This window comes from Clytia hemisphaerica, unplaced genomic scaffold (assembly GCF_902728285.1).
Source record: "Clytia hemisphaerica strain Z4C2 unplaced genomic scaffold, Clytia hemisphaerica genome assembly, whole genome shotgun sequence".
Taxonomy (NCBI): Eukaryota; Metazoa; Cnidaria; class Hydrozoa; order Leptothecata; family Clytiidae; genus Clytia; species Clytia hemisphaerica.
In genome coordinates, this window is record NW_027103409.1 from 1 (window position 1) to 20,990 (window position 20,990).

Here is a 20,990-nt window from a genome sequence, read left to right on the forward strand (position 1 = left end):
AGGTAATATTTTCGTATTTTAAAAACATTATAATTTCTACGTCGGGATAAATGTAAGGAGCAGCTTTTCTTGCAGCTTATTTGGCAAAGTAATATAAATATTTCAATTTTTTTGGAGCAAGATGATAATGTCTTTTTTAGGAGTTGATTTCTTGATGAAAAGATTATATATCGTTAAAAAATGTCATAATGTCCAATAAACAAAACCCCTGTGTCTGTTTAGCGTGACAGAAAAAAGAAGCGGTGTCCTCTGTTGACCAAACTAGGTGCCGCTTTGCTTTTTCGCATCTTAGAATTAGCAGTTTTTAGGCGAAAAGAGAAAAAATGTCCTACACTTTTTACTTTGAAAAACTTCAAGTATTTCCTCCCTAGTTTGCCCCATATTTGATTAACCCATCACGGTACTGCCGATATCACAGACCACTACAAAATTTGGCTGAAATTTTGTCACCGCTGAAAAAATGCCCTGTAAAAACTATCATCCTCACAGTAGGCGAAGCTCCACCAGGGCTGTAATAGAACCCCAACCCACTGGAAAATTTGGCAAAAACTTCATCCCCTGACTGAAAATACCCTATTATTTCAGCCCCAAAGGGAAATCGACTTTGAATTCATCCCCATTGAAAAATTATTTTTAAGAAACTGCATTCGAAACCATCCCACTGAGTTTTTGAACTCAAAAAGTATATAAATTCTATCCCCATTGGGATTTCGAAGGAATTTTTTATCCAACTGCGGGTCTTGACACAGGGGTGTCTCAATGGAGTTGAGTAAATAGTTGTGTATGAAGATTTCCTCTTCAATTTCTTATTGATTCTAATGCATTTTATACGCATTAAAATAAAATTACTATGCATTTTATACGCATTAAAATAAAATTACTAATTAACTCATTAATTCATTATAAAGATTTTAGGTGAGGGTATTGCCAAAAGTTCACCTGAATTTATTCTTGGAAATTTATAATCTTTACAAAAAACCAGGTAAAATCTATACATAAAAACGTTTGCTCGTGTTAGTTTAAAACATTTTCTATACATTTTTTCAATCAACTAACAAAGCTCTACAAATCCTCCCATTTCTGGCTTTGAAGCATTGTGCTTCAGCACCTTCACCAGAATATCTACAACGAGACTAATTGGAGATGTTTAGAAACGATTTTTGTTTAAGGGTTGAAAACTGGACGTGCTCAAATCAATCTTCTTCAAATACATAATACATGACTTTCATTTCATTTCATTTTGAGATTATTTTCAAAGTTTTTTTTTTCGAATGTCTAGCCATTATGCATACAAAGATATTTTATTTAATTCTCTAAATCTCGATTTACTTCATTATAGTTGAAAAATATAATGCAAGGCAAATTTTACTCCCTACATATTTGAATCAAGTGCAAAGGCGTTTTGTAGAAGGAATGAAGAACAATTTAATTGAAATTTTCATAAAATGAAAATAGTATAATGCTTTGGCAGCTACCTTTGTTTCGTTTGAGTATTTTGAATTTAAAGCGATTCAATGTTTTGGGCCTCTCAGCGTTTGCGACGCTGCGCTTATGGCTAGCAGGCTGCAATTAAGCCTGTATTTCACATTATAGATAGCATAAAAATTATTGGGAATTTCGCAAATCAGCCGTAAATAATTTTCATGGTCGGTGAGTGTGAGGAGATTTACATACAGAACGAATCGGGAATGTATAAAATAGAAATCGCTTTGATATTTCATGAATACACGTTTTTTATAAGAATATCCAAAAATTTTGAAGCCTTTGGATATTCTTAACTTTTTGAGTTTTAAGCCCAAAAAATGTTCTTAACATGTTCTTATTTTCCCCCATTTTATGGGTATTTATGTCCATTTTCCTAAGAAACCGGGTGTTTTTGAGTCCCCAAAGCCTTAAAATGTTCTCAACTTGTTCTTAACATTTTGGCCATTTAAGCCTTATGCTCTTATATAGTTTGTTCTTATAAAAAACATGTAGTATTAAGTTTTTGCGTTAACTAACCCTCGCCTGGGGCAAGCTCTGGCAATGGTATGTATGAAGAGCTCATAAAACAGTTCAATTAATTAAACTTGTTAAAATTAAACTCGAATGCTTCAACTTGATGGAAGAAAATAAGGATACGTAATTTCTTGTAATTTTTTTTTGGCGATATATCAAAGGCTGAAAAATTAATTTCGGCGGTTTCCTCAAAAACAATTACAATTAACTGTTTGAACTTACCAACACCATTCCCTTTGGGACCCTGTGTTAACACATTTATAATTGTGGAGAAATCAAGATATTTTCAATCGCAGTCCAATTAAGTCTTTTATAGAAAAATGTTGATGATAAAAGAGATTTTAATTGGCACAGAAATAAAGAGGGAAAGAAAGCCCTTGACTTGTCACGAAATCTTGTAAAATGCTTTCATACGAACTTTACAGTAAGCCACAGAGTGAAACAAAAGTAAGAAGTAAAGACTTGGCGATGATTATACGTCAATAATGCTAAAGTGGCCCTCCAATGATCATGTAAGTACTCATCCGTTCAAGTTATTTTTGGAATAACCTGTCTAAAACACGTTATTTCTTTCTTTGCTATTATGTTTTTTTTGTAATCTTCAAGTCATTTTGGATTATTTTCAATTTGAAATAAAGATAAATGGGCAACTAATCTGTTTGATAATCCTGTTTAAGAAGAAGTAGAGTATATTTCTATAATTTTCTCTCTACAGAAAGTCGAAAAACGTATCGCGAGCTCGGCGGAGGGAGCCGAAATATCAATTCTCTGCAATGTCAAAGACGTGTGGAGAAAACTTATCACAAAATGAACATCGTCTCGTCAGAAGACCAAGAAATAATTCGTATTAAGAAAAAGAAGTAAAGATGGTTGTTTGACAACACCACCAAAGAAACAGATCAGACGGAGAATAGGAGAGCACTCGGGAAAAGAAGCACGATACACAACTGAAGAAGTAATTGTTCGACTTCTTTTGTTAGTCATCCATTTTTATACGAATACAATTTGTTGAACCGTAACCTAAATCTTATCTCTTAAATTCGAATAGTGCTTTACAATGTCAAATTTTGTCAGAAATATCCCCCAACCCTATAAGCTCCTTCTATACCATATCAATTCTTGTCATTTAAGAAAAAATTATATATATTATGAATTATTTGTTATCTTATCTTATTAATTTAAGTCATTTTATGTAAATAAGGCATACTTTAGATTTTTAGAACACGAATTATGAGTAAATAGATATAACTATGAATTTATTTAATATTGACTTTAATCACACGATGGGTTATTTTTTCTTATTTGGCACGCCCTCAAAGAGAGCAATTAATCGTTAATTGCATCCTGTAGAGAGCAATTAATCGTTAATCACACTCTCCAATGCCGCGCCAATGTTTACAAAATTGATTTTAATGTTTTTTCTTGCATTTTTTTTGCATCGAACGTTTTAATTGCATTCGAAATTTATTTTGTGAGAAAGAAAATCAAAAAATAATACTAAAAGAAAGACATAAAGAGAAGAGAAAAAGATAAAACTGTCAGTGTAATTTCTGTAATTTACTTTCCTAACTGGGAAAAAGTAGTGACAGTCATTGTGCGATTAGCTCGTAATCACATAATAACTCGTACAATTCGAAAATTGCACTCGTGATTTTTTTGTTTCAAATTTTCCTCGTCCTTTAGGACTCGGAAAATTAATAACAAAAAAATCACTCGTGCAATTATATTCGAATTGCACTCGTTATCATGTGATTACATATACTAATTCTAAAGAAGAAAATCATCCAAAAATATTTAATAATTCAATATCTTATCAAATCTAATCTCCCGCCTAATTTCATTAAAATGGCAGTAATGTCGGCTGATGAAAACTTTTTCAATGTTATGAAATGAGACGGATCATTTTTTTTACCCAGATATATATTGATATATGCAGTGATGAAAGTATCATATTTTCATGCCGAATTTNTCGACAACTGATCTATACAGCTAACCCTCAATTTTCGATACGCTCCCTTATTTGATGAAAATCCAATCCCCTTTGAAAATTGATTTAGAGAGCATCATCTATATATGGAATGATTCTGTTCAAAACATACGTTGTAAAAATTCTTTTTCATTTTCTCTTCAGACTGTTGGAACTGCACATTACATGTCTCCTGAAGTTGTGGAGGGGAAATCGTATCTTTTCATTCGTTTTACAATTGTTTGTGGATCAATCAGGCAATGAAAGTCAGAAAAAGATTAAAAAAGGAATTACCTGAAACATTTTTTTTAAACACCACAAGTGCTCTAATCTACTTCTTCAACGTAGAGTCTTAAGACCTTATGATCGCGGGATCCAAAAGCTCAAAATTACCGAGTTTATGTATGTGTGTTTTTCTGCGACGAAGATGGTAAGATTCTAATTTGACTAGATCCTGACTGACTGAGGACGACGGTAAATCAGCACTTTTACCGTCCCCGATTTTGCGTGTCAGAACTGTGGGTTATTCCAAATCGCTTCAGTCACTTTACCAGCCTCAAAAGTGTAAATACATAAACTCGCTATTGTTGCAATAAGACTGGGAATATAGCCTAAAAGCCACTGAATCCCTACAAAATCGAAATATCCAATAAAATAAAGTGCAAGGCTCTTCAGCAAACAGGTTTTGCTGTGTTAACTTTACCAATGGTATCCGGGTCATGGAATTAGCTTTTCAGCAGTGAAACTGCTAGTTGATTGATCGAAAGAAATTTGGTATACCCCAATTTAACTCGATCTAAAGGGATTCTATCCATAGATTTATAAAGCCGGAAGGGCTAGATGACGTACTTTTGCTGAAAAGTGTGCCGTTGTTAGGTAGGAAATCCTATCTAGGTCACGTGACATTACAATAGAATTTCAGCGTTTGACCGATCAGAAACTTCTCGGATTTTCAAAAATATTTTCTTGTGATATTAACTTTTTTTTACCTGTGATGGCTTAAAGTACGACATCTAGCTCTTTGGGCTTTACAGAAATCTATGTGATTCTATCCACACGCTCAGGTCAAATAATGTTGGCTTGTTCAGTTTTTTCAAACTGTTTTTTTGGTGGTGCACAATGTTTCAGATACTTTTACATACTTTACTTACAACTCAACTTTTCTCTACAATTCAAAGTTTCTCTACAATTCAACGTTCTACTATTCGATACTTTCCATTATTCGATAATATTGAAAGCCACCTTCAACAAGAAACTCTCATAAACGACGCTCTTCTATTCGATACGCTTCCTCGTTCAGTGAAAGTCTCATTCCCCTTGAAAATCGAATTAGAGAGTGCCAAGTGTATTTTTATCTATCGAAAATTTTCTCTTTTAATGAATGCGCTATGACGCTTAAGTAAGTTTGTTGTAACTTTTTACCTTAACATATTTAATCTGTTCAATATGAAGATACAATTACAAATCCGACATTTGGTCGTTAGGTTGCATTCTTCATGAGTTAATCACGTTGAAGCGAACATTCGATGCCGAGGTACGTACGCCTTTCTTTTTAAGTCAATTCGTTACTATATCGGCCCTTTGAAAAATAAGCATTTAACCACTGACCTTTATATATCCCTGGACCAAGCTATATCCAACATCTTTGATTGGAGTTTTTTTGGAATTGGTACCCGAGATTAAGCCATTACAGTGTTTAACGGCGCTACATCATCAAGAGTATTTGAAGGAAAGTACACCTAACGATCTCGATGCATTTACACCGCTATTGAGTAGTGCCGCCATTAGGGATTGAGAAGCTTGGTACAGGGTATATAAAGGTCAGTGCATATAGCAAACATATCATTGAGCTTTGGTTATTGTTCATTGGTCATGGATTTTGTACTTGGGGAATCTTTATACGAATCATTTTATATGAACCTTGGAAGTGAATGAAAAGCTTGCTATTTCCCAGCTGGCACACAACGTTGTTTTAACGTTCAAATAACGTTATTTGCACGTTATGAATGTCACATGGACGTTGTTTTGACGTTGTGTGCCGTCTGGGTTGGTGACAGAAGAAGAAGAAGACACTCTAGTGATGATATAGAACATTACAATATTTTTTGGGAAAATAAGCATATCGCAAGCATAATTTGAGCTTGATTCCAAAATACAGCTAAACATAACTGAGCCTGTTTTCCAAAAAAAATATGTTTATAAAAGAATATGTATCATACCGTGTGCGCCACTAAAAAGTTTCTCTCGTTGAAACTAATTTTCTCAAATTCTAAAAAAATTAAAGAACCAAACGTTTTTGAGCACTTTCAGTAAAACTTTTTGATTCAATTGAGCATAGCTTTTGATCAAGATAATCGAATTTTATAAATGAACCATCAAAATTTAAGTTTTTCTTTCTTTCCAATGAAATAGGAATGTTATTTTTTAAATTTTTAGATTTCAAGAAAATTAGTTTTAAAGAAAGAAACTTTTGTGGCGCACCCGGTAGTTCTCCTTGGTTACCGTTTGACTCTTTTTATTTTCAGTTCTTAAGTGCGATCATTAGCAAAATATTACGATGCGACTACTCCCCGATGCCGATGAACTATAGCGATGAATTACGACAACTGGTCAAAGACATTTTACAAATCGACCCAGCAAAACGACCCGATGTGAACGCCATCTTAGCGGCCCCTGTATTGATCAATGCGTATTTTGATTTGGAAACCGACGTCGGAAGAATCCCTTGTTATCAGTAAGGACTTTGACTACAGTTGACACTCTCCAATTCGATTTTTAAGAGGGATTAATTTTTCATCAAATAAGGGAGGGTATCGAATAGCGAATAGCGTCGTTTATGAGAGTCTCTCTTTGACGGTGGCTTTCAATATTATCAAATACTGAGCGTATCGGATAGTAGAACGTTAAATTAGAAAGCGTCAATTGTAAGTGATTTACTCTAACCTATAATTTAGGTTGATGTTTTTTTCTTAAGGGAACTAAAATATTCCCGGTTACTAATTTTTGCGAAACTGATATTCACGATCGGTCGAAATTATTTCCGCGGAATACGACTTTTATCAAAAAGAAGTAAAAACTCCCTTAATCCCAGTTTTAAGCCTAAAAATGTTCTTGACATGTTCTTATTTTCGTCATTTTTAGAGTATTTTTGTCCATATTCGGTGTTCTACAGAGTCCGCAAAGGCTTAAAATATTCTTTACTTCTTCTTGATATTTTGGCTATCGAAGCCTTATGCTCTTGTATAGTTTGTTCTTATAAAAAGACGTGTCTATGATTTTTTTATGTGCGACAGGCTCTTCATATTTTACCATTCAAGCTTCAAAACCTCTTCGCAATATCGTGCGTAGTTAGGATGACATAATCCTTGTCAGAATTAAAAAGTCAGACAGTAACCTCGTTGATAAATGATTATTGGAACCATATAGATTTATAAAGCCCAAAGGGCTAGATGTCGTGCTTTTGCTGAAAAGTGTGCCTACCTAGGTCACGTGACATTACAATAGAATTGCAAAGCTTGATCAGGAGCTTCGCGGGTTTTCGAAAACAATAGTAACAATATTTTTTCCGACATCTTTTTCGCCTGCAATAATGGCTTAAAGCACGACATCTAGCCCTTCGGGCTTTATAAATCTATGCATTGAACCTAGTTAGATAGTTTCAGCTTAATGCTGATGAGTCGATAAAGGGCGCTCATTTTAGCGTGCTCAATTTGTTTTCCTAGTTATTAACGCGTCCTTTGAACACTAAAATATTGAAATAAATTGTTCTCCTAGTTTTTATGCACATCATCGAAAATAATCACTTAACGCCCCGCGTTAATTTGATAAAAATACGGTAACTCCCTAACGCCCCTTACTTTTTCAGCTGGAACAGTGGCAACAACGCCCAAAGGCGGAAACCAAAGAAAGGAGATAAAAGTGACAGGAGTGGAACCAATCAGTCGGCCGGGTCCGATTCAGGTGGTAGTGGTAATACGCCCACGAGTGGAGGGCGTACGATTGGCGCCGTAGATGATTCAGTTTACAGAACACAAAGTTTTACATCATGGGGTAGGTGATTTTAGAGTTCCTCATAGATAGCCGATCCGGCTGGCTATCGAAACAATCGAAATGATTGTCTACAAGTCTTATATTACCTAGACTGGAGTCGTTTATAATGCGTGTAATACAGTAGTATAGGCGTTATATGACAATACGATTATTGTTACGGGATTTAGTTTGTATAACTCTTTTGTATAAGACTAAAATTGCTCCCTCCATTACTTTTTGCTTTATTTCTACTGTGTCTGAAAATACTTGCTAGACTATAGATTACCGTGCTATCCACTTTATCTCTATCAACTTACTCTTAGGTTCCAAATAAATGGAGGGGGATTGGAAAATTTTCAAATTTTTAATTAACGGGGGGGGGGGCTATTTGCCGGGGGGTGGAAATTTTACTTCTAAAAACCCCAAAATAAGGTAAATATAGGCTAAAATCAAAATAAGGGACCTTTACTGTTGAAAGCTTAAATTATTCTTAAAAATTAATAAATGGGGGTTCCTAATAAGGTCCGGGTTGAAAAACTTTCGAAAAATTAACAAGTGGGGGCTGTTTATTTGGAACCTAAGAGTACGTGAAAATTATCCAAGTATCAATGCTCTGTTCACAGGTGACGAAGCTACACGTGCTAATCACGAACAAACATCAATTGTCTACATGTGGGGTTCAGTATCTGACACGCCCACTTTACTCACTCTACCTTTCCATGATCAACTTGTGACGTCAGTGTACACAGGTAAAACAAAGAAACTTGGATTGACGTCATACGGTCGTGTTGTGTCTTGGGAGGTAAGTCAAAAATTAATTTGTTATGCTTTTTTGTTCATTTTTCTCATTAGTTATTAGTTGACTAAAATTCAATGCCACCTTCAGTCCAATGCGACTGTCCTTAGCCCGCGAAAATAAGTCCCCTCAAAATATTTGAAAAGGCATTAACTGCGAAAATAATTTCCCGCGAAATCTTAAAATTTCGCGGATAGTTTAACCGTTGAATTTAATCCTCGTGAAAATTTACCCCGTCAAAGTAATTTAACAACCCAACAGTCAGAAGCAATAAATTCCAGCTCATCATTACATAGCGTCAGCCCCCCCTGCTGGTTGGGGGGGGGGTTACACCCTAAATTTTTCCCAAAAGAGGAGGGGGCTGGAAGTACACCACTTTTTTTGGGGGACCTATGTACTTGGGGGGAGCTAAAATCTCATCACTTAACGTGAGGGCTAAAATAATTCAGCTTAATAGTCGGCTTCAATTACTCAAATTGAAGCTCATGAATCTGAAAAATTTTCGTCTGTGGCGCAATATTTTTGTAGAAAGTGTGCAAAATTATTTATCTTAAACTTAGAGCTGAACGCAATTTACATTGGAATAACCTTTTTTTACTGGATCAATTTTTTGAAAGTTTCTAGGGTCAAAAGTCCTGGGGGGCTAACGAAAAATTCATAAATCTTTGGGGGGACTTAAAATTCAGGGGGGACCTATTTTTTGCCTGGGACCTAAACCCAGGCTGACGCTATGCATTATACTCGTGTCCTTTACGATTCTCATTTTCTCCAGAACAGTTTTGCTACGACTGCATCCACAGCTTCATTCAACGATCAGGGATCACGGGCTAATTACAATGTCCTCAGTCCAAAGATCATTGGTGACTTGACACAAAGTAATATCCAACAAGTCTGTTGCGGAGATAAGTTTGTCGCCGTCAGATCAGGTACGTAATACATCAACAGTGTTAAAAGTTTTTCCGTCTCAGCGAAGTTTTTTCGTCTCGAAATTCTGCAAAATCAACGAAAGTCTTAAGAATATGTGATCATCTGTTGTGTAATATTCGTTTTCCGTCGCACAAGAAAAACCTTACTTTGAACGTCAACAGTGCGATTCGAATGTTTTGAAATTCGAACATTCGAAAATCTAAGGTAAATTAGAAAACAACATGGCGGGCTATAGCCGACGTCAAACCAACGTCAAACAAATCTGTACGTGAAGGAATAAGATGTCTGTGAGCAATATCAACTTTTGGACCTACCCCGGTGGAGGTCCTATAAATTAACCTTTGTCCGTCCGTCCGTTAGTTACCAGCTTTTCTCGAGATTGGCTCATTAGTTTTTTCTGATTTTTTGCACAATGATGCAAAATGGCAATGCCCAAAATGTGACGGAGCCCGATTTTCGAAAAAAAAATTTTTGGGGCAAATTTGGGCCAAAAAACGGCTAAAAAACGGGTTTTTTGGACTTTGTGAAAAATTGGATCATTAATTTTTTCTGATTTTTTGCACGAAAGTAGGGTACCATCATAGGTATAAGATGGCTCAATCAGATTTTTGCAAAAAAATTTTGTTGGCTCAAAAAACGCATGTTTATCTATAAGAATCACTATTAATAAGCATACATCGATGTTCTTAGTCAAATTACTCAATTTTTTTTATGAGATAGATGTTTTTTCTTCTCAAGAGGGCTTACTTTTGAAGAGTATGTGTGTTTAGACAGGAAATTTGGGTTGCTTGGCGTTTTTTTATAGAAAAACTGGCCAAATTCGATATTTTTTTATAAGCACATTATCAATTACTTAGGTATTGGCTTTTCTCGAGATTGGCTCTTTCATTCTTTATGATTTTTTACACAAAGATGCATAACCATAAACCCTTGAATGTGACAGAACCCTATTTTCGAAAAAAAATGTTTTTGGGCAAATTTGGGCCAAAAAACGGCTAAAAAAACAGGTTTTTTGGCCTTGTGAAAAATTGGATCATTAATTTTTTCTAATTTTCTGCATAAAAGTAGGGTACCATCATAGGTAAAAGACGGCTTAAGCAGATTTTTGCAAAAAAAAATTGTTGGCTCAAAAAACGCATGTTTATCTATAAGAATCACTATTAATAAGCATACATCAATGTTCTTAGTCAAATTACTCAATTTTTTTATGAGATAGATGTTTTTCTTTTCTCACGAGTGAAATTTTGGTTGTTTGGCATGTTTTTATAGAAAAACTGGCCAAATTCGATATTTTTTTATAAGCACATTATCAATTACTTAGGTATTAGATTGGCTCTTTCATTTTCTACGACTTCTTGCTATCAAAAACCTCATATGTCTAAAACCCTACGTAAAGCAATCATGGTTCGCTCTAACTACAAAAACAAAGCAAATAAGACCGGAAACCCCCTCTATAAAACCTTGTATCGCAAACAAAAAAATTATATTGTAAATTTGAATAGGAAAGCAAAGAGAAAATACTTTCGTGATTTAGGGACATCAGAAAATTTCTGGAAATCTGCAAAACCATATTTCTCAAAGAAAGTCCAACATCACGAGAAAATCTTCTTGCTTGACGATTCAAATAAATCAAAACTTGTTGATGATGAAGCCTCCATAGCAAAAATTTTTAACGACTATTTTGTAAATATTGCTTCCCATCTCGGCCTAAAAACTTCAGAATGCAGTCTTCCAGAAGATTCTGAAACCGATCCGCTTGAAAACCATCCTAGTATACTTCGCATCATCGAATCTCTATCTGCAAGCAAGTCTTTCTCTTTTAGCGAAGTAACTCCTGAAGATATCCATTGTATTATGCTCAAACTTAATCAAGATAAATCTGTCAGCGGTCCCTTTTCCATTAGAATAATCAAAGTGGTCTCTGATATACTGTCAGGGCCATTATCAAGACTCGTAAACCTTGCCTTCAGTACTTCTAAATTTCCCCAAAGTCTAAAAAGGGCAAGGGTTACGCCTGTTTTTAAAAAGGAAGATAAATTTCTGAAGAAAAACTATCGGCCAATTAGTATATTACCACCAGCTTTTTCAAAAATATTTGAGAGAATTATGCACGACCAACTTTCATCCTACTTTGATGGCATTTTTGATTCGAGACTCTGTGGGTTTAGAGCTAAGCACAGCACTCAACATGCTCTAATTCAAATGATTGGTCAATGGCATCAAAGTCTTGATGAGTCCGGGAAGGTGGGAGCAGTACTGATGGACTTATCAAAGGCTTTTGACTGCATTGACCACAAACTTCTTATCGCAAAGCTTAAAGCCTACGGAATTGAAACAAAAAGTCTCGATCTTCTAAAATGTTATCTGAGTAATCGCTATCAGAGAACAAAGATCGGCTCTGAATATAGCGATTGGTTAGAAATCACTCTAGGTGTTCCGCAGGGGTCAATTCTTGGTCCCCTTTTATTTAATATATTCATAAACGATTTATTTCTTTTTATTGTTAAAGCCAGCATCTGCAATTTTGCGGACGATAACACCTCACACTCTTGTGCGGAAACTCTTGAAGAGGTCATCTCAAATCTTGAGTTTGACCTAGAAATAATCTTAGCCTGGTTTTCAAATAACTACCTCGAAGCTAACCCCGGAAAATTCCAAATGTTGGTTCTAGGAAATAGGAATCTTCCTGTAGAAATCAGCGTTGGAAATGTTAGGATAAAATCAACGGATTCTGTTGAGCTTCTAGGCATAACTATTGATAACAATCTTTCTTTTGCGACCCATATCAATTCACTTTGCTCTAAAGCAAGATCCAGAATCTGGAGTTTGAACAGAATTCGTTTTTATCTTAATTTTGACCAGCGAAAGTTATTATTTAATGCTTATATTATGTCAATATTTAACTATGCACCGATCATTTGGATGTTCTGTAATAAAACCACATATGAAGAAATCACTAAAGTTCATAAGCGGGCCCTAAGAGCTCTACTCTGTGATTTCAGAAACGATTATGAAGTTTTATTGCAAAACGCCAAATGTAAGACGGTTCATGAAACTCAGCTTTGCTTCTTACTTTGTGAGGTCTACAAATCTGAGAACAAATTAAATCCGAAGTTCATGCAAGAAATCTACGTAACGAAGAAAATAAAATTCAACTTCCGAAACAAAGTTTTAATGTCTATACCTAAGGCTAATTCACAACGTTACGGAACTCAATCTTTCTTATTTCGAGGAAGCCTGCTTTGGAATCAGATCCCTGAAAAAATCAAGCTTGAATCCTCTATCGAAACTTTTAAATCCTCACTGAAAGAAATAAGCCTCACAAATATTTGTCTTTGTAAAATATGTATATAAAAAAAATTTTATCTTATATTCTTCATTATATAATTAGTTTATTCTCTACGGTTGGTATTAATTAGTATTTTATTATTACTATGGCAGACCAACAATAAATAAATTGGAAAATAAAAAATAAAAATAAATAAAGATGCATAATTATAAACCCTCAAATGTGACGGAGCCCGATTTTTGGAGAAAAAGATTTTGGGGTATATTTCAGCTAAAAAAACGGCCATAAAAGGGTTTTTTGGACTTCTGATTTTTTGTATGAAAGTAGATGGCTCAAGCAGACTTTTGTAAAAAATGAATTTTTCAGCTCAAAAAAAGCATCTTTATCAATAAGAATCACTATTAATAAACATACATCAATGTTCTTAGCCAAATTACTCAATTTTTTGGAGATGTTTTTTTGCTCACGAAGTCTTGAATATGAAAGAACATTTCAAGAGCATGAAATTTTGGTTTCTAAACGTTTTTTATAAGAAGCAAACGACTAATTTTAATAGATCGTCACTATTTGTGTTCTGAATGATTGTTTAATGGTCACGTAGATATCAATTATAAACGTGTTAAATGCATAATCCAGGTAGGTCCATCAAAGTATCACTTGTTTAAAGTTATTTCACTTTAGCAAATTTATGTATTCACGTTTTTTGATGAGGGAGGAATGACCAAAACGATGAAATAACCCGTAATTTTGTTCCAGTGAAATCTAACATTGTTTCAAAGACTACGGCATTGGATCTCTCCTAAATATATGATTTTGTATCGTATTTTTTTCTTCAATTTTTCTCTAGACCAAGGTATTCTGATGACTTGGGGCAGCGGTGAAGATGGTTGCCTTGGTCACGGAAACACAAATGACGTCAGCCATGCCAGAGTTGTAGAAGATCTTGTCGGTTCAACAGTGGCACAGATTTCGTGCGGTTCCGCCCATATGATGGCTTTGACCAGTAAGTTATCTACCCCATTTTCGTTCTACTTTCTTGTTTGCGACCATAGTGAAGTGGTAGAGCATCCGGCTACGGTGCGCAAGGTTGTGGGTTCAACCCCCAGCCGGGTCATACCAAAGATTTCCAAAATGGTACTTGATGCCTCTCTGCTTGATGCTCAACAATTAAGAGAAGGATCAAGGGTAAGTGGAGCAATCCAGAGAGAAAGAGTGGCGGTGTAACCGTAAATCTTTACTCTCCGGAAAAAATCACTCCCTCAGTTATAATTTCCCAGGAAAAAATGACCCCCGGAGTAATAATTACCTGAGAAATTATTACTCCCCCGTGGAAAAAATTACTCCCCTTCAAATTGCAAATTTATTTGCTCTAAATAGGGGGGAGTGTTATTTTCCCAGTAAATTATGACTCCCTGGTGAATTCCGGCTATTGCATATTCGAATTAAACATTCGATTTGGACATTCCAATCAATGAATTCACTTGCTAAGTAGAGACGTTTTAAAAATGTATGCAAACTGTAATCCATAAACTTTATTGTTGTGGTTGCTGTAAAAGAAAACCTAGCCATAAAATCATCTACAAGTTAAAGTGACCCGTTGTTACCCCAACCCATCCCGTTGAACTGTACCCCTGGTGACGCCAAGAATATTTTCATCCGTTCGGGGAAAAATCAAAGAATGCTATCCCCACTGTAGCGATTTTTATCTTCATTTTTCTTTTGAAATATTCTACTCTAAGGACCCGAATAATAGAGGGGTCCAAATATAAAAGGGGGAGGGGGTCCGAAATTTCTGTAAAATATAATAGACGGGGGGGTTGAATAAACGGGGGGGGTGGTTCGAAATCAGCATAGTCAAGAAAGATGCCTTTTTATTAGAATTTTTTTTTTGAATTAAATTTCAAGAATTATTTCAAAATAAAGAAAACAGTGTTGCAGTGTCAAGATGTAGCCAGGTTTTTAAAATATCTCTCAATTTTCTAACTCAAGCAAATCGCACTCAAGAAAACTGAAAGTTTAATGTCAAAATAACAGTAAAAGTTTCCATATTGTTTTTGTTTTTGGAAACCGAATGTTGATCGTGATCTATGCCAGTTTTTTGGTATACTTTCAGGGGAGTAAAAATTTCCCGAAGGGAGTCTTTATTTTCGCGTAAATTTGTACTCCCGGAAGTAATAATTTCCTGGGAAAAGATTACTGGGGAGTAATTATTTCCCAGTAAATAATGACTGGAGAGTATAAATTTTGGGGAGTAATATTTTACTGTGACAGCGGCCTTGCCTACCTTCGGGTAGATAGCTATCGAAAGAGGAGCCTTCGGGTCGCCTCCGACTGCGGTCGCAGACTTACTTACTTCTTGCTTGCTTGCTTGCCTAATTTAAAGAAAAGAATTTCAGCTAAGCTTCAAAGGACAACTCCACTGTTTTTCTATCATACTAACTGACAATGCTTTGTAACCACTTAGCTTATACCACTAACTTTTCCCAAAATTTTGACCCCATCACTTCAAACGGCTCTACGAGGCCCATGAGCAATCTAACCCATCACACCTGATAATTTCCTAAGTGAAACAGTTCACTATCGAGCGGCATTTTGATGTATGCGTAGTTCAATCTTTTCTATTTTGTTTTAGCTGAGCAACAGGTGTTTGTATGGGGACGAGGCTCTCATGGTAAGATTATCACATATTTCAATAAATATTCTGTTTTTTTTTTCCAAGGTCAGTGATATAGTCCTACAGTACTGAGATAGAAAAAATCGCAAAATAGAAATTTTCCTCCTTGTTTTGAATTTTCTGATTGGCTGATCCACTCCGTTTCGAGAAAGCTGATTGGCTGTTTTGGCTAAGTCAAAAAAATTGATCTAATTGGCTTGCTTATACTTTTAAACGACCGGGCCCTGGGACTTTCTTCATCAGGAATCTCAATCTGGGCTTTTGTAATTTCAATATGGATTAGAGAAATAGCACCTTACAATTACAATTTTTTGAATCGCAAAACTTAATGGTTTGAGCTCTCTAGCGACAACTTCAGTTCATTTTGTATAAAGCTACAAGAGCATGAAACTGCCAGTAGCAGAATAAAAAAAGTGTCTTTCCTTCCTTCCTTACTGACATCGCTCTTCATATGTATGGAGCATTATAAAAAACTAAAAACTACTTACAATGTAATACACGTTTTTCTTTAAGAAACTAGTTTTACCAAGCAGCCTCAATATTTCTTAAGAATCGGCCTTTTGAGCCTTAAATGTTTCTTACATGTTTCCAAACTTTTTGACATAATCAGCATTCTGAGCCTCATGTTTCTTAAAAGTGTGTTTCTTAAAAAAAAAAACGTGTATCCTCTCATCTTTCTACTGGGTTCAGTTGTTAAACTTTTTCTTTTGTAATGGTAGTTTTTGGCCTTCATTAACAGCTTTCTTCATATTCCCAGGTAACTTTGGCTTGAACGACCGTCACAATAGATGTAATCCAACCAATGTCCCGTTGCCCATGGATACGAAGCCTCGATCCGTTGTCTGTGGAACAGATTGCTCTTTCATTATTACTGATAAAGGGGCTGTCTATGCTTGTGGAAACAATAGGTGGGTTTGATATAGGCTGCACGCATCCCCTCTGATATGTTTTGATATAGTGGGTGCGTGCGTATCCTGTATATAAAATTCTCGTCCGAGAGTTTCCCCAGATTTTGTGTTTTAGAGTTTTAGAAACATGATTAGCTTGATTAGTAAGTGAATATGAAAGATCTTTAGATTTCATTAAATTTAAATTAAAAATTCGAATGGTTAGAGGTTAATACAATCATTGGATTTCTGAAGCTTTTGAATTGAAACAGGTAACTCTGGGACAGGAATTTTGAACACACATCCCCTATATCAAAATCAATTCTGGGGAAGCACGCAGTCTAGGTTTGGTAATACTTTCTTTACTTTCTTTACTTTCTTTTCAAAAATTTGTTCAAAGTGTACCTTAAAATGGCATATACTAGCCTAACGCTTAAGAATTAATTTTGAAAATTTTGGGTGGATTTAGTTTTGCCATTCAGCAGGGGGGGGGGGGGTCGGTAGTAAAATCTCAGACATAATGACGTTTACTACGGTGGTGGTGTGACGAAAAATCGAAAAAAACTTTTACTACCCAGTGTAGTTAAATACTTAAATAGGTGGTATCTATGTGTTAAATGTTGAAAAAATTTTACTACCTGGGTAGTTAAACTGGTAAAATTAGCAAATTTTAGCTATATTATTGTAATTCTCTCAATTTTTTGGAAGACTTTTCCGAAAAAATCTAAAAAATTTTATAATTTGAAAAAATTTTCTGTTGGAAAGTTGTTTGCTGCAAACAAAAAATCCTCGAAATTTTTTGTCAATATAAAAAAGAATTTGATTCTAAGGGCAAAACATTTTTGCACTAAGTGACAAATGTGTCACAGAAATAATCATTTTTTAGCTTTTTTTGTAAAATCAGTCCTAAAAGCAACCAAAAAGTAGGTGGTCTCCATGACAAATTGTCCCAAAAACTTTTACTACCAGGGTAGTAAAATACCTCTTCCAAGAGTCTGGGTGGTGGTATGTAAAGATTCGTAAAAATCCTTTTACTACTCATATATGTCTGAGATTTTACTACCGGACCTCCCCCCCTGGATTCAGCAATCTCACGCGATTGGGCGAGTTTTTTTTTTATCACGAAAATGGCAAGAATAAAGCTTTTCATGAATAACGTCAAAAGCAACGCTTACCTCGTTCTCAAAATATTGCTATGATAATTGATTCCCAAAGGAGTTCAACTTGTTATGCTTCATTTATGTAAAGTAACGCTTGAACCTTGGAAATGGTTTCAAACGAAGCAGTCGTTGCACTCAAAATAATTTATGAAAAGGCCTATTCGCGAAATTAAATATCACGACAATTTATCTGATTCCAATATTCTTCTTTCTCCTCAGAAACAACAAGCTTGCATTACTCACAGACAATGAATTGAAGAAAGGCAATTTTTCAAAAGTGGAAAATGATTGCCTCGTTTTCAAGAAGATCACATGTCACCCCATATGTGAGCATCGCATTATTTCCATAGCAACCGGTCCAACGCATTCTTGTTTCTTGACTGGTAAGTTTGCTGTGATTTTCAATGATTTTTATTGATTTGGTTTTACCTGACGTTTATTCGGCCTAAGATTTTGACGTTTTATAACGTCTCACAAAATATAGTAATACCAGGGCCAAAAAGTTATTTTGTAAAACGGTAATACGGTACTCTCAGGTACCTAATAAACGTGCCCCAACGCTTATTAATTTTTCGAAAATTTTCCAACCCCCACGGACCTTATTAGGACCCCAACGTTTATTAAAATTCAGAAATTTCTTATCAAGTATTTTTTAGATAGACTGCTAGATTCATGGTATACAGTACTGTACTTATTTTACGAGGGCTTGTTACAGTAATTTTTACCAGTTATTGTATCGTCAAAAATATGCTACGTTGGAAATATATTCTACACGAAGTCCACCGAAAGAATTTTTCACTTATTAAACTTTTTAAAAATCTTTTTCACTGCCCTCTTACCTTTCAAGAGTGACAATATTTTGAGTTCATGTTTTTTGTAGTTCACTTGCAATGACGTGAAATTTTGATTTTCTCTTTGTTTATTACAGAATCAGGACTTCTAATCACTTGTGGTGCAAACTCAAGCTACCAGTTGGGTTACGAGAGGCAAGAAAATGATTTACGACCAGGAATTGTTGAATTATCGAGACAAAATCCGATACATTTGATGGATTGCGGTGACCTACATACCGTGGTTGTCACCTCTGGTAAGACATTGTCTTTATTTAAGTGTACACTCTTTTTTTTGATGCCACGTGGAAACCTCTCTCCAGGGACATTGACTTTCGGGGCATCAATAGCGAGATTATGTATCTGGAATTCTCTACGAATTGGTTAAAGCGGCGAGGGAAATCGATGTTTGACGTGTGGCATTATATCGACTTTGCTTATACGGTGTTTTGGTGTTTTTTCCGTACAGAGCAAAGTAGACAACGACATGTCGCCTTTGGTGACGACCCGCATGGGCAGCCCCGCAACGGTAGCCGTAGAATATCTCCGATACATAATCTCGCTAATGTAGTACGTACGTAGTGAAGGTGGATGAGGTAGGTTTAGCAAAATCGTTTATCGTTTAAATGACTGCCAATGTCTACCCAAAGGTAGGCGAGGGTTCACTGGATTGCTTGACTTACCCTTGATGCATTAAGAAGAGAAGAATAAGTGCAAAGTCTATGGTATGACCCCACCGAGGATTAAACCAACAACCTTGAACACCGTAGCCGAGGTCTTTACCTTTGTACTACGATCGCTTAAATACTACAGTGATATTTAAGGAATAACGTTATTGACTTAGAGTGAAAAGCAACATTGTTCTTTAGAGTGTTAAAGTGCTAAGTGCATGCATTTTTGTTTGAGCTGATTATATCATGAGATATAATCTGCAGTACTTATGTTTGATATTCATTATATTTGCATTTTTTTAGACGATCAGATCTATAGTTTTGGTAGTAGCCGCCACGGGCGTTTAGGGCGCCGAACAGATGAAGACTATACTTGGAAACCACAGCTGATTGAAATTGAAGAAAATGACGTCACAATACAATCACTTTCAGTTTCGCATCGAACGACGCTGTTGGCTGGAAAAGGTACGATTATAACTTGGATTAAAAAAATGAGCCCACTTATTTCCCATCCATAATACATGGCGGCATGCATGGTTTTAACCCGAATTACAGATTGGAAATAAAATATATCGCTAGATAAAATAGCCGCATGAAAACAAAAAAGGGCTAGATTCCATCCACCATTCTAAATACGTTTCAAAACTCAAAACTTTTTGTTTTTTCTTGCTTGGGTTGAAGATTTCGCTCTAGACCGTGGTCTATAATTCTTTCCTGGTCTCTTATTGCACACCATTTTAACAGTAGGAACAGATTATTTAAAAACATTAAAGTAAAAGTGGTATAAAATCTAGTCTGATTTAGTCACACATATACTTTCTACATTACATGGAAGCTTTCTTTTATACTTCCCATATAGAAATTTAGAAAGAAATATTTTCGTGGAAGCCCTTTGAATTATCTGTTAGTGGTACAAAGATTTTTGAAAGTTAAAGTTATTACATTACACAGGAAATTTTTTTTGATTAACTAGGCTATGGCAATGTGTATTTCCAGATCTGGAAATCTAGATTTTTCCTAACCAATCCCTAGCTAGGGAGGGTGCAACAGCTCTCTAGTTAGTTATGTAAAGTAGTTTTGCCTCAGTTTGCTAATAAGAAAATTTGAAAATTCATGTGGTTGAAATTATTTTACTTTTTTTCAGTTCACAACGCTTCAACATTGACTCCGATGAACTATTAAGAATGGTCGTTGGTTATTTTCACTGGTAAGTCAGCAATATTTTGTTTTCAATAAAAATGATATAAAATAATATCAATAAGTGATAGATGATTCAAAACAAAATCTGAATTATAGTACTTCAAGTTTCATCTTTATCGAATCGTCAGCTATCAAATGAAAAATGACAAATGTACACTGCAGAAAGAAAAATGATTAGTTCCAAGGAAATTGGTTTTTGAGCATTGAGTTCAATGGATATTAAATGGAAGAGCAACATTTATTAATATCAGCATCTTTGTCACAACATTTCACGAACGTAGTATGAACATCAAATGACACCCGAAGAACGCTTTTTAGTGAAACGAGTATATTTTCACTTTTTCACTTTTGAGGACGGCAGATTGACTGAAACGATTTGTAACAGCTCGCAGTTTTGGCTCGCGAAATCGAGGACGGTGAAACTGCTTACCGTCGTCCTCAGTCAGAGTCAAACCAGAACACATATATGTACACAACCTCGTTTTTATCTAAACGAATGGATTTTTTGTTCCATAAATGTGACTTATCTACTTCTTTTTTGTGGAAACTGGAAATTGTTGTAA

The 20,990-nt window shown here is 35.3% G+C and overlaps 1 protein-coding gene across 1 annotated transcript; it reads left to right on the plus strand.

Moving 5' to 3' along the window:
• Positions 1-4,129: 4,129 nt before the first annotated feature.
• On the plus strand, positions 4,130-20,488 carry LOC136797426 (serine/threonine-protein kinase Nek8-like; the record flags this gene model as incomplete). The annotated part of the gene is given in 13 exon segments (XM_067054003.1): positions 4,130-4,179; positions 5,417-5,498; positions 6,490-6,698; positions 7,830-8,014; positions 8,617-8,795; positions 9,562-9,715; positions 13,853-14,008; positions 15,638-15,676; positions 16,437-16,587; positions 17,946-18,109; positions 18,655-18,813; positions 19,531-19,692; positions 20,372-20,488. Coding segments are annotated over 13 exon segments (1,728 nt in total), but the record flags the coding sequence as incomplete, so codon positions are not given.
• Positions 20,489-20,990: the final 502 nt, after the last annotated feature.